This window comes from Oryzias latipes, chromosome 3 (assembly GCF_053564925.1).
Source record: "Oryzias latipes strain Hd-rR chromosome 3, Olatipes_Hd-rR_3.1".
NCBI classification, from domain to species: Eukaryota; Metazoa; Chordata; class Actinopteri; order Beloniformes; family Adrianichthyidae; genus Oryzias; species Oryzias latipes.
Window position 1 is genome coordinate 15,270,001 of NC_136239.1, and position 15,175 is coordinate 15,285,175.

A 15,175-nucleotide genomic window follows, 5' to 3' on the forward strand; every position below is an offset into this window, starting at 1 on the left:
AGACTATCGCACAATAAAAACAGCTGAGAAAGAATCATGTTTAATGGCAGCCAATAGGCAGTAAACAGCAATACGTCATTAGTTTGACTGCAGACTACATTCACTTGAAGACTGAACCTACACAGATGCAATAGCAGATTTGAAAAATCCCCAATTCACCATCCCATTTCAGATGATTGATGGCTTAATATAGAGAAAATGTTGTTCGTGTTTAAAACAAAGCAAATCTTTGTCAAAACCTCTCACTCCTTAATCAGAATATAGTAAACAAACCAGAAAAGCCCCACTGTCCTATGCATGGCTATCTTTATAGTTTACTTTTACTGAAAATTAAAAGCATTATTTTTAAAACAAGCATCACACAATATTTATTTGATTTTATAACTGCTGCCTGAGTCCGAGAAGGATTTAAATGTAAGCAGAGCTGCTTGTAGACTTTTGGGTTTTATTTCTTACATTTCTGGATTTGTCTGAGCTCTGAAACCCTGGAAATGGTTGAAGATTTAAGCCATTTCCTCATGGATTACTCACCCATATAAATACTTGCAGCACTGCAGTTATATGCTTCTCTGTCAGGATTTAAAAGCCATTTGACTTAAAGTGTTAAGTGAAATGTCAGTAATGGTAAACGCAGGATGGGTTGGGCTGAAAAAACTAAATATATTTTGGAATTATAAAGCATTTATGTTTTGTGGCTTTGCCTTTTTTAATGCATATTTTAATCAGATTCCTGCTTAGTTTAGTGTGTAGCTACAAACTTGTGTAGAAAGATAGTGTTGATGCGGATGTTTTAACACACCAAAGATTGGTGCTTTCTTGTGTCTAATCATCCCCAGTTCACATAATTATTTTGAATTGAATATTGACCTTGCTCAACAGTAAAATGCAAAGTAAAACCAAAAAAAATTCTGAAAGCATTTTTTTTTTCATCCATAATGAATATGTTTCAACAAAAGGGCATATTGTCACTCTTTCTTTGTTCTCTGTAGGACGTGTGTTAGGTGATGCGTTCACTGTCTGTGTGCCAGTTTTTTTTTACGTGAACTATCTGTCTGATTCTCTTGCCTGAGCTTTTTATGTTTTTCTCACCAGGTTAGTTCGCCTGCAGTGAAACGCAACACATTATCTGACGTTTTATCACCATCTAATCACCTGCCATTGCTCTGTGACTGTCGGTTTCATACATACCACTGACAATTTCTACTGTTGCCATTTTCTTTTGTTGGGAAGAAAGAATCATGTTTGAATGGGATGTTCACGGCAAAAGGTCTTTGCAAATCGGTAAACCTGTAAACATTGGAACTAAAACTCTTCAATTTTTTTATTTAAAGATGAGTACATTTAAATAAACTTTTTTTCGTTTGCTTTTTTAATATTAGCCAGTTTAAAAAAACAAGCAAAAAACTCTTCCTCCTATTTTCTCCTAGGTGTTCCTCTGTCCACTCAATGGGGTCCTCAAGGCTACTTCTACGCCATCCAGATTGCCCAGTACGGTTTGAGCCATTACAGCAAGAACCTGACAGAGCGTGCGCCCCATGTGGAGGTCTATGACACAGCAGAGGAGAAGGACAGCAGGGCCACAGCACCCTGGAGCGTCCCAAAAGGCTGCAGCCTAAACCGCGTCCACGACAAGTTCAGATCCACCTCTGTGCGGCAGTTCAGTGCTCCAGGTATGGGATTCTTCCATTTGCCCGTACAGCCTGAGGGCTGCCGCCTTATCTCCTGTTAACTGAGGCTGTGGCGGGCTCGATATGTAGCCCTCTGGAGAGGATGATGAGCTGTGTGAGTTACCACCACAGAAGGAGAATTCTGGCTCTTGTGGTTCATGGTAGATATCCCATTTATTCAACCCTAGACACATGGTACTGACTTAATAAGCAGCACACGTTCATCCTGATTTATTCACTTATTTGGTTTTGAAATGCAGCTGAGATGTCTCTGGTGAGCACTATTCAAAGTATGATTTCTAGTTTGTGACATAATTGCAGCTGTTGCATCCAGTTCCTCTCTTAATTACACGCTCTGGCGTTCTGTCTTTTTTTTGTCATTTCTTTGCAATAACAAGTTTATGGCCCTCCTGTCACATGTATAGCTTAAAATGCTAAAAACATCAAATTCACTGTCAGAAGCTTGCCTAAAAATGTGTTAATAAAATTGGCGCATCAGACGCATGTGTGAGGAGCTATGGCCATGTCTTGGTTCAATGGGATCTTTCACAGAATCTCTTTAGGTTCTCCGTCCACTGCAGGAGCTGCGTCTGAATGATAACCCCTATCAGCGCTACTTCTGTGTCTCTGTGGACGAGTTTGAAAACTTGCTGACCTGCTTTAGTCAGAGGAGGGAAAACATAAGAATAAGAATAAAATTAGAGGACCTTTTTGTTATTGTTTAGATGAGAAAAACCTTAAAGTTCAGGACGGGAGCGATCGGATTCTCCTCCATGTTGGTTTTGCTCTCCACCTACTAATCATGTATTCAACATGTCACATGCCAAGGCTAAGTTCCTAATTGGTGGTTGCGCCGCAACACCTGAAGCACCGCAGGATCGCGCTCATTAAAAGGTAACATTGAAACGGGACACCCCGTATCGTGTTAGTTCTGAATGCAGCTTTGGGCTCTATATAGAGCATTCGCCATGTTGTTGGGCTGTCTGAATCTAAAAGCTAGAGAGCATCCTTACTCACTAGATTGTCAAATATAGAACACAATGCATTGCGTTTGAATGATTTATTGTTTAAACAAATGTACGTTTTATCATTAGAATTCATTGGATTTATAAATAGTCTTCATAAAGTGTTCATGTTTATTAGGTTTTTAATTCAGCAAATGAGTGACATCTAATTAAAAAAAAAATAAGAAAGCACGGTGTATGTACCGCATAAAAATCCAGGGCACTAGATCAGTGTTTTTCAACCAGTGTGGCCGTGGGAAATTGCCCTCATTAACTGATCTAAAAACATTTTCCATCTCCAGGATATCAGCTCCTTTCTTCATCCAAACAGGTCCTGATAAAACACTGAGTAGTTAGGAATATAAAAGATCATAAAATACTTTTTTCTTTGTGTTTATTTGATTCTACTAAAGACATTTTGATAAGAATGACGGTACCGTGATTTAGCTGCAGCTATAACTGTTTTCGAAAAAATCCCGCCCCTTTAACTGTCTCCACCAATCCTTCTTGGAGGCTCAATCACATCTCCCATGATGCATTGGGCTAAAGTGACAGCGTCTCAGCGCACAATGAGTCGTCCTTGTTAAACATCTTGAAACCACAATGAACACACATCAAACAGTTTTTAAATCTTTTAACTTAACTTTTATTACATCTTTTAGAAAAAAACAGCTGCAGCTTCCAGATTTTTCTGCCACAATTATCACAAAAATGCATGTGAGATTACAGAGGGACTGTAGATCAATACAGTTTCTCCTTTTTTTTTAAATTTTTGGATGCTGGTGTGCCGCAGGATTTTTGTCACGGTTAAAGTGTGCCGTGGCTCAAAAGAGGTTAAAAAACACTGCACTAGATTGTCTTTCGTGAATTTGGACATAGCTTTGATGCTGTAGGGCCAGATGAAGTTGCTATCTGCATTTCCTGCACTGTCATGGACGCTGTTGCCATAGAAGTATGGAGATCATTTAGGACCAATATTATTGGCTGCCGTTACTTTCTCAGACTTCTGTAAATTAAAATGGCTTTGTAGGTTTTTTTAGTTGAAGGTGCAAATTTAAAATCAGTATGTATTTTAATCAAATATAATTATATTTGGATCTTAGATTTGGGTTTGTGAAAGCCTTTAACAGCACAGCATGTATTGTGTTTGCACTGGAGGTTGGGTCCAGCCTGGTTTATAGCTATAACACGACAGAAAGCAGTTATTTTTGGAACTTGGAAAAGTCACTCTTTTGCCCGTTTTTGACTGTGAGCTCCTCTCATTCTCCTCTCATCTCTTGCTGATAAATCCGACACTGTCCTCTGTCAAGCTCCTGTCCCTGCTGTAATTTTCTCCTCCTACTAATTTTTCAGCTCTGCACCTCTCAGCGTCACCAACTCCTTTTCATTCCCCTTCTAAGCCCTTCTCTTCCCTGCTAAGCTTGTCTCGAAGGTCAGCTTGTCAGCACTGCACTTTTTTTCTCATCATCTTGGTTTCTTTTCACATGAATCTTCCCCAGTTTAACCCAGATCTCTGTCAGTCTTGCACTGCTGTTTGCTCACTTCCCACCACTTATCATTCCTCGACATAACACTCACGTCTGCCTTATACTAGTGGTACATGCTTTCCTCTCATCCAATGTTCCCAATTTTCTTTCTTGCTGTCAGTCTTTTCATGCTCCACCTCCCTCTTTTCCTTCAGTGCCTCCTAACAGTATGTAGGGCGCGGGTGTTGAACAGTCTCTCAAAGCTTCTGACAAGTGGATCAATTGTCTGTCCCTTGATAATAACCTGCTGTCTAGTATCCACTCATAACTGTGAGCACTGTCTGCCACTGAGCACCTTTATTTTCCCAAAGCTGTTTGGTCGATGGATACTTCAGAAATTCATTTTGTTCTCACCATTCTCCCGATCAGACGTAATCTCACAACTGCAGAAAACTAGCTCCCACTTGTGCCTGTCTGTCTCTGTCTGGTTCAAGAAGTGGCCAATCACAGCTCACTTCTGTGTGGGATGCTTGCATCATTCTTGGAGTTCTTCAGTAGCATCATATTAAGAGCCAAGCCAAATGTTCTTATTTTCTTAAGGTTTCTGAGGAGTTTTATCATAGTGTACCACAAGTTTATGCAAAAAAATATAATCCTGAAGGAGTATTACCTCCATTTTAAAAACAAGAAACTGTTAGTTTTTCATTCCTATTTCATGATTGTAATTTGTATGTTTGTGTTGTAGAATCTTCCAGAGAAATGTTACGCATTTTATTTATCCTGAAAGAAAAGGTGTTGGACTGACTTTACAGTGTTCTAACAAACAAATATTGGTACATTTTGTCCTTGAATTTGTTGTATATTTTGTGCAGATATGGACAGAATCTTAAACTCTGTTTCCTGTGCATCACGGTAGAGAACCATAACCCTTCCATTCATCAGAATTGTAAACATGAAGCCACCACAGCAGAATAAGTTGCATCTGCAGTAATTAAATGGGCTCTGACAGAGCGGCATGAGAGGGGCGAGTTTATATGATGCTGACATCAGAAACAATGATACTGGGTTACATGCGTGCAACAATTCCCCCGTGTGTCTTTAAGCAATCTGAATCCAGCTCAGGAATTGAGGACTGTGCCACTGCCAACAAACAAGAAGCTGTAGCAAGAAAAGATTTGAAGTACTGTGGACTTCATTTCTTGAATATTTTAAGTTTTTGCTGAAAGGAGATTTGTTACAAAATCCCACAGGAGAGGAGTGTCGTATTTGAGCTTTTTGATGCCCTTTTCACAGCATATTCACTCAGGTTGGTGAAATGAGCCCCTCCAACCCCCATTCTTCAGTGGTTCTACAGCGACAGGCTACCATGGAAACCCATTTTGAACAGATCACTCAATAACCATTTGAGGTACAGTTCTACCTTTGAGAGCTGGCACTAGAGCCGATCGTTTGTGTTTCAGTGAGCATCTGATCTGAATCGAATGTTCACTGAGGTGATGGTGAAGTTACACAACTTACAGGAAGAGGATGATTGATCCAGAGGTTCAGTAAAGCCTCTTTCTCCAGGTCGATTCTCATCTTTCAACTTATCAAAGAAATGAACTGAGAACCCGTATGATGGGATACCTTTAAAAGCTTGTAGTCCGGTAGTATCTCCTGTTGATGCATAGTGATGCTGCGGGAAATGACAAGACAACTTACATTTTAGCTTTTGACTGAGAATTGTTAAAAGTGGGTATCTTTCTTGAAATATAACAATAAACACTTTTTTTGAGTTTTGTCTTCAAGACCAGCTTTTCCCTATTGTTGCTTCATGGGATGCTGGAGCCTATTCCTACAGTTTTCAGGCTAAATTGGGGTTAGGATAGGGGTTGCTAATTCATCATACATACCAACAACCACACACATTCAATGCAAAAGAACAAGTTAGATTCTTCAATTAACTTGTCAAGCAACTGTTTAGACTGAGGGAGGAAGCTTGAGTTCCCGGAGAAAATCTACCTTGGAAGGAGCCAGTGGGCCAAAGCTACAGTGCTAATCATCACATCCTTTTTAGAATAGAATTATCTAATTTATCGTTAGGAGAACGGCAATAGTGCAGTTGAATTCCTGGCAAACCAGAAAGTAAAAACTAAAGAGTATCAATATTCAAGTTTAGATCCAGAGAAATATCATGAATTTGAAGTAGCAGATATTCACCATGTGGTTTCACAGATTACTACCTTTTGCTTTTTATTTTTTTTTTACCATTACTGTTCAGCAGCTGACCAAACAGAAAAGAGCCGAGGGCCTGCTGTCTTGTACAAATTTTACTGTTTACAAAAGTGATTTATGCAGCTTTGGACACAACAGGAGTATACTTGTACAAACTTCTTTTGTGTTTGAGGCTAAATTTTATGTGTGTGTGTGTTTCCTTTTGGACGGGGGAAAAAACAGAAGGATTGTGGGATTACTAACGTTGTTACTCCCCTCTCTACTCGTACTTTGGGATGTCACTGCTTTTTTTGTTGTTTTTATGTGACACTTAGTAAGAAAGGTCAAAGTACTCTTGTGCTGTTTTACTTTGAAAGTTTACAATGTTTTCTTTCTCACTGAGCTACTGGTTTCCCACCAGCTTAATGTGCTGCATGCAAAAGTGCAAGATTTTACCTTTCGACTACTGCATGTCAAAGAAGACTCTTTAGCAGTCAGTTTGTGTGAACAACAACAGCTGCAGAATACCTGAAGAGAAATAAGGGCTGGGGAAGCAGCCAGAACTGCGGCAAGTTTGCTCAAACATTTTGATGCAAGAGTTGTCATTCACTCCATCATCTCCCTGCACTCCAAAAATTACTTATTCATACAGCAACTTCCCATAGTTTGTTTATAATCTGGCTATCTATGCAGTCCATTTCTTGATAAACAGGCTTTGAAACTGTCTAAACTATCTGATTGGAATGACCAAATACGTGAAATACATGTGTGATAACAGTGCCTTTAGAAGATATTTGCTGCTCTTTCATATAAAATGTCTTCTTCAAATGACTAAGTGGGTCCCCAGTGGTGGGGGCCAAAACTTGAAGCAGATGAGAATTTGTGAGGCCTTTGACAGAAAATGTTTCTAGACTGTTTAAATGTCCTTTTTGTTTGTAACCTTTCGGAAAAACCCGTGTTATTAAAGCACTTGCATGTCAACCTCTAATCCAATAATATTTATTCATATATTTTTGTCTTAAATCTATAATCACCTTCTAATCTATTGTCAAAGGATTCCCAGAGGTCTTTTAATTACGATTATACCGTTTTTGTCCGAAATAAAATAAAAAAATAGCTGTGTCGTTTTTCTTGGACATAGTTTCTGTAGAGCGGCAGTAGTTCATTAGAAACTTGCCTCAGATTGGTGGGTGGGGCCTTGATGTGGCGAAAAAAAACAACCCTTCCTCTGTTTCTGAGAGCTCAGAGCAGGGGGCTTGTGGCGTGCTCAGGGTATTTTCTACGCTCTTTTTTTAAACAGCATTTTTTTATCTGCTACGATTTGAATAAAGAAATACCAATTTTAAGATTAATTTTCTTTATAAATGTCCATGATGACAGAAATGCTATAAGAACATATTAAAAACACCAAAACATGATTTTCATTGGAGTGGGTTATTAAATATGGTCATGAAGTAGATGGTTAAATGCAGTTTATGGACATAAATGCAAATTCAAAACCAGATCTATTTATTTCTAGAAGCATGTGGGACCTAAACGCATTCACAGCTTTGAGTGAAGCATTGTTTCACATATGAGCATGAATGGAAGGAGCTGAAAATGTCATCAGTCACATGTTTACCATTGCACAGCAGGTACCAACTGTTTACATTTTCACATGTTTGTGTCATGCCTCCTCGTGTATACAAACATGGTTGACACTGACATATTTCCAGCAGTATGTCATTGCTGTCTGGCTGGTTGCTAAACAGCAAGAGAGCCGAGCAGTGGAGGTGGAATCTCGTCTGTATTCGCTGCTCATCCTTTATTGATGGCAGAGTAATCACAGGGCCAGAGTACAAATCCACTTACTCTATGCATTGCCTTAAGTAATGGATTTATGAGTGCATTAAAGAGCCGTAGTCTTCCAGAGGCCCCTGCCAGACTGTCTCTGCCTTCACTCTGCGCCTGATCGACTGTCTTTGTCTCATTCGGCATCGAGGGCTTCTGCTATTGCGGCTCATTTCATGTGAGCTCTGTCTGTCTTCCGCTGACTGTTGGCTCATTTTCACAATCTCCAGTTTGAGCGAGCTTTAGGAGCATTTGCAAAATCCATTATTGCATTATACTTCTTTTTCCTTGACTTTTATGTCCTTTCATTTCTCGATCCTTAGAGCTTCCCTTTAAATAAAAAAAAAAGGCTCATAGATCACGGAATGGCTGTCTTGAGACATTTCACAAGTTACAGCTGAACAGTCAAAGCTAAACCAGCCGAGAAAAAATACCGGATTTGAGAAGCAGAAGTTTACCCACTCCAATGAAAATCAAGTTTTTGGCGTTTTTAAGATGTTCTTATTGCATTTTTCTTCTTTTTTTTGATAATACTTGACATGTATAAAGAATACTAAACTCAAAATTAAATTTGTTTATTTCGTAGTCAATTTATTGTGAATAAGGAGCAGACAAAAAAATTGTTGTTTGAAAAAACTTGTAGCTGATGTAGAAGTGCTACAAGAGCCTTTTGTCTCCCGGCTCCGCTCCATTCTGATGAGACAACTAGATCCATGTACGTCTTTGTTTTCCTTGTCTGAGCAGGAATCTGGATCAACACTTCACGGCTGGATAGCTCTGACGTTGCTCACCATATTTGTTGCATTGCTAATGTTAGGTTGGGGTTGTGAGGGGCTGTAAGCTAACGGGAGAACATGTAGGCAATGGGAAGGGGGGGCGGGCTTACTCTGCACCAACAGTTCTTCCCACAGAATTTCGAATGAACTTCTGCCACACTGCAAGCTACGTCCTAGAAAATGATGCAGTTTTTTTTTTATTTTGACTAAAAGAATAGCATAATTAAAAGAACACTGGGTAAACTTTTAAAGTAAAAACTGAGTCTTGAACGTAGAGTTTTTAGTTGTCTGCATTTTTTATAAATTCTCGGAGAGTTGTCTGTGTTGTCCAGTAACGTATTGAAATGTTTCCTTTAATCCGACATTTTCATTTAGTCTCCCCTCATTGTGTTTTTGATGTGGTTATATTGTTTCAGAGTCTTCAGAAGGTGTTTCTCTCCAACTTGGCAACTCCAGAGATTTCATCTTAAGCTTAGACATCAAGTTTGTCTCAAACGGCAGCGTCTCTGTGGTCCTGGAAACCACAGAAAAGGGCCCCCCCTTCACCATTCACTATGTGACCAGCACACAGCTCATTGCCTTCAAGGACCGGGACATCACCTATGGCATCGGGCTGCGCACAGCATGGAGCACCCTGACCCGAGACCTGCTGACCGACCTGAGGAAGGGTGTCGGTCTGTCAAACACTAAGGCTGTCAAAGCCACAAAGGTAACGTGAGACCACAGTCCATGGAGCGGATGGAAGAAAATACAGAAGCTGCTTTAATTGGAACTAAAGCAGAAACAATACACTGAATATTTGTGTAGAATAAATGAAAACTAACCCTAGACATTCTTTTGACTACCTCAACCATTTAACGTAATTCCAGCAGATTCTGAAGCAGCCTTGTGCAGATTTGCAACACCTTACAGTAGTAAAGTGTTTACGCGATAATCTTAAATCAACTGATTCTGTCACGGAGCAAACCGCCTTAGCGCAGTTATGCAACACGTTGGCGCAGCTGTTTGTCTCCACATCAGATGTAGGCGATTTAAGTTGATCGCATAAACGGTCGAGGAGTCACAGTGTGTTATTGTTATGTTACAGTGTGTTAAAGAGCGTGTGTTATTCATGTTTCACCAGCGACATCTCCAGTGTTAAAGGGCCTATATCACGCAATTCTTAAGCCTTTTAGAGTAAATGATATCCATATATATATATATATGATAATAAATTACCTTTGACCCACTTAAGAACTACTTTTATGAAATATGAGTTGTTTTCGCTGCCATTTTTTCTACCCAGAAGTAAGACGACTCGATGTCTGAGGCTCCGCCTTTCTCTCCTTGTGGGCGCCGCCCATTTCATGATGTCAACCTAGAGCCGACCTCGGCAGCGTGTCTACATTTTGTCCATGGAGCCTTACAAAAGCATTTTTGCCAAACACCGCTAGCTCGGCGGAGAAAGTTTGTGCGTGTTTGTGTGTGTGTGTTAGCCTGGGGGCGGTGATGGCAGAGCAGACTCTTCTTGGAAGGGGCTGTTTGTCACTTTGTGACGTGAGAACCCTCTTGTTTTTTAATGGATTGGGAGGGGCTGGTGCTCAGAGCGCAGGTTTTTAGAGGAATACTCAGAGATGCTTGAATGGATCAAAATACCACTTTGAAGTTTCTTTTTGTGAGGAAATGACATTATAATACACTTAAAAGCTGAAAAATGTGCCTTTTTCTTTTTATGATATTGCCCATTTAAAGTGTTAAAACACAAATTAGGACATTTTTTCATGACGTGATTTTTCAAACTGACTGCTGTGCTCTAGCAAATGATTTAATGCCTCTTGAATAATAATCCAATCTTTTAACCTAAACTAATCTAATCCTAAGTAACATTTACGATATTATTTGACATAATTAGGACAAGGTTTTTTACGAAAATTAAAATTGCCTTTTTTTTCATACTTAAATTTGTATTTACGTTTTTTTTGCATTTACCAGCTCTATAATTTTTTTTCTTTACAGATTACTTTAATGTTTAGTATTTGAAAATCTTTTTAAAAAAGATGAGCATAAAAGTGACCATAACAACTCCTAAGTGTGCTTTTTGTGATCCTATTTGCCTTGTTTTCTCAGATTATGCCCAGGAGGGTGGTGCAGTTGGTCCTTCATGGGCGGGGCTTTGTAGACAACATCACCGTCTCCACCACCTCCCACATGGCCGCCTTCTTTGCTGCCAGCGATTGGCTGCTGCGGAACCAGGACGAACGAGGAGGATGGCCCATCATGGTCACTCGTAAACTTGGCGAGAGCTTCCGGCCTCTGGAGCCCGGCTGGTACTCGGCCATGGCTCAGGGCCAAGCCATGTCTACGCTGGTGAGAGCCTACTTGCTCACCAAGAACCAGGCGTACATCAAGGCTGCCCTCAAGGCAGTTGGACCTTACAAGGTGCCTTCAGCGCAGCATGGGGTCAAAGCCGTGTTCATGAACAAGTACGACTGGTATGAGGAATACCCCACCAGCCCCAGCTCGTTTGTGCTCAACGGCTTCATCTACTCCCTGATCGGGCTCTACGACTTAGCAGAGACAGCCGGCGAGAAGCTGGGCAGGGAGGCGGGGCAACTCTTCAGCCGTGGCATGGAGTCACTAAAAGCTATGCTGCCTCTCTTTGACACAGGATCTGGAAGCATCTATGACCTGCGTCACTTTATGTTGGGAACCGCGCCCAACCTGGCTCGCTGGGACTATCACACCACCCACATTAACCAGCTCCAGCTGCTTGCGTCCATAGACAACGCCGCCATTTTTAAGGACGTCATCAAGCGCTGGAAAGGCTACTTGAAAGGGATTCGAGCCAAGCACAACTAGACAAATGAAGGAGTGGTGCCTGTGTATTCTGTGTGTGGGATGATTGAATGAAGTCCATCAGCTGCAGCCTCCAATGCTGCAACTTCCTTGTGTGCTTTGCTGCAATACTTTTTTTGATTTTCTTTGTTCCCAAGAGGCTGGACTCCGAGTGTGAGTTATGTTCAGGTAAAATGGATGTGTATTTTGTTTAAAAATAAATAATTATCATGTTGGAGAGACAGAACCACATTTACGACCTTCTTAAAATCAACCACTGTATTTATTTTTCTTTTTTTTTAGCATTTCTTTTTATTTCATCTCAGAATTTCAAAGTTTATGAAAAAGCAACTGTACATAATAAGAGTATTTTATTACAGAGTTGATGGAGGATGTTGCCAAAAAGGTTGATCTGTGAGCCGTTCTGTTTATTTCTCTACAGAGTCTGAAGTTTCATTCTGACATATAACCCCTCCTCTCTAAAATCAGGACAAACATTTGACTACGGAATTACATTAAAACTTCAAATGAGGTTGTCTTTATTTCCCTCCTAAATGTAAACACTGAAGAATGGATTAGGTGTCTGTTTGCTGCTTAAACTGAGCTCCAAGGAATAAACAATCCTTCTCAAATCCCAAGCAGGAAGAACCGTAGAAACAAACATATCATCCCTCCAGTCCTTCCTGCCGCTGACTTAACTTATAATTACTTCTGAAGCTGCTAATATGAGACAAGTTACCAGTAAAAGCAGGCGTTTGTTCTGAGCGTTTGTCCTCAAACAGGCGAACCAGTTTGAAAATAGGAGGCGATCGCCCAAAAATGAAGCTAAAAGTCCGACCTGCTCACCCACATGACTGAAGAATCAACTCTAAAGCTACGTTCACACCGGCCTCGGCAACGTTCAAGCCGCCACTTTCAATGAAAAGGCTATGGAAACGCACATTTCAGGCTTTAATACTCTCACGTTCATGCGTCGTTACGCAGATTTCTACGACCATTTTTTGGGCTCTACGTACAAAAAGTGTTGAAAGTTAAACCAGGTTGAACTTGGACCGGTCAGGGACTCAGATTTGGTAGTGAGTCCTTTTTTCATTAATAGAAAAGCCAACCGTCTGAAAGAGAAATTCAAAGTTGCTGTTTGATCCCGGCCAGAAGTATGTGATGCCAAGTCCTTCATATATCAGAACAGAGCTGTGAAAGGAAGAATTTACTTAATTTTCACCATTTTGACATTTGTGGCACAAGTACCACATTTTGGCATGGATGTACCCTAGGAACCCATCTTTCAGAAAACCACATTAGCCACAAGAAAAATCGAAAAGCAATCTTTAAAGTACCTACAGAATATTATTTATTGTATAGTATGTATATAATTTAAAATCTTGGATTTTGTTGTGGGTAAGGCTGCTTTTCTGAAACATCTATGCCAAATTTTTCGGATGTACCACAAAATGCGTGATTACTTAAATAACCAGCTCCACTAGTGGACTGAGCGTGCGTCACAATCCCGGTGTGAACGTAACACCAATTGTTGCATCTTTTCCCAGATGTTTTGGCAGCATATATATGACTTGAACTGAAGAAAACAGGCATTCTTACAATATTAGCTCACATTTAAAGAAACATGTTTGAATTGTCATGTAATGAGCCTTTTCTAATCACGTTTGTTTTGCAGAATTATTTCTTTTTGTGTTCACACCCCGCTGCTTTTCGTTTGCGTTGTTTCCTTGAGCTCTGGTCATTAAAGCCCTTCCTCTGCAGCTCACAGCAGAAAGCTGTAATTACAGATGCAAGTGTAGGCGGTGTCTTCGTGCTGCAGAGGAAGGTGGGCAGTCGCCGCTGCCTCTCGCCGCTGCTCAGCTTCCCCAGCGTGAGAGAAGAGTGCCAGCCTAATGAAAGCTGGAGGTGAATTCTTCAAGGTAGACTCAGACCCCGCAGGGCTCTTGGCGCTTCTCCGGCCCAGCTGAGTGCATGAACTCCTGAGTGATGGCCCGCAGAAAGCCAGTTCTCCCTGCTAATAAGGTGGAGAGGCTGCAGCTCTGCACAGTCACCAGTCAGCGGTTTAACAAGCTGTCAGTGTCGATGAAGCTCTCATCGACACTGACATAAAGATCATGAGCTCCTTTTCATAAAATTGGTCTAATCCTTAAAAGAAAACGTTCCTGAGATTATGTGGGAATTGACTGAACATAATTGAAATCTGATCCATTTACAATTTGGTAATGTTGATCGTAAAACATAAATACTTTGATGTGAAATTGACGAAGGACATGTATCGACCTCCTTCCATGTAACGCCGATAAATGTTAGCACATAGATTTGAATATGTCTGAATATGAATATGTGCAGTATTGGGTAGAAATGCTGGACATGTGATGCAGTTTTTCTTTTTTCTTTCTATTATTGTAAAAAAGAAAAAAATGTCATTATTTCTTTTGTTAGAACTGTAAACACTATCATGTTTAACATAGACTGATTTTTTTGTTTTGTTTTCTGAATACCATTTTTTGTTGTTGTACCAAAGTTGTTTATTCAGAGTCATCTGTATATTTTGGTGCAAACTGACTTCCATTCAGCTTTAGATGATGGTAATTTAGCATGGAAACAGACTCTGCCTTTTAGAAGTGCTAGTTTTTCTGGGTGTAGGTTAGGTAAGTTGGATGAAGTTTAATCGTTGACGCGTTTACTCGACTACTGTTTTCAAAGGGAAGCGCGCTGCAGTTCACCTTGTTTTTGTTTATTGGTAGATTCCAAATGATTCGGTTTTTGTTAGGTTCTACAAAAGCACAAATGCTGTTCTATCATCCTCACATGGTTTTACTTCTTGGAGTTCTTTTATATATATTTTTTTATCTTTTTAAGACTGTGCAGCATTCTCACTGGGAAGGCTGCTATTGTTGTGTAGTCACAGTTGTTTCTCTCTTTTCAGTTGTTTTCGTTTAGTTATTTAAAAAAAAAAAAAGGATGGAATAAGTTCATCTGATGGCCGTAGCGGTCGGTGTGATTTATGCAATAAGAAGTTTCCTGGGTTTTGTGTCTGGGTGACACTCCCGGAGGGTTTGTACAGACTCTGCAATCAAAGCACAATGTGCAAGTACTATGATTTTTTTGTTTTGTTTTTTAGTCTGAGAAAGTGTTTATATAAAGAGAAATTCTTTGTTCTTTAGGAAATTGCTTTTTAAAGATGTAAAAAAAATTAATAAAATAATTTTTCTTAATTATCTACTGTGATTTGTTTTTCCAAGGACCTCACAGATTGATAAAGTTCTGATCCAGTTTTTGCTTCTTGAAGCTGCTTATATTCTTTTTTTATGTATTTTTCAGCTGGTTTAAAATTTAATTGGACAGAAAACTCATTGAAGGCAGAAGTTGCTCATTTCCAGCTGTTCAGCTGGTTCCATCAGAAAAACTCAAAGGAAATTTTT

At 39.9% G+C, this 15,175-nt stretch overlaps 1 protein-coding gene across 4 annotated transcripts in view; it reads left to right on the top strand.

The window, feature by feature from the left end:
* The window catches only part of glceb (glucuronic acid epimerase b), a 75,370-nt gene extending 60,402 nt beyond the window's left edge, over positions 1-14,968 (top strand). For all 4 annotated transcript variants that reach the window (XM_011488017.4, XM_078945086.1, XM_078945087.1 and 1 more), the window contains 3 exons: positions 1,428-1,670; positions 9,353-9,645; positions 11,043-14,968. In XM_011488017.4, coding sequence (XP_011486319.1) covers positions 1,428-1,670; positions 9,353-9,645; positions 11,043-11,774 — 1,268 coding nt within the window. In that variant the 3' untranslated portion in view covers positions 11,775-14,968. The remainder of the gene's footprint in view (positions 1-1,427; positions 1,671-9,352; positions 9,646-11,042) is intronic.
* The last annotated feature ends 207 nt before the right edge of the window (positions 14,969-15,175 follow it).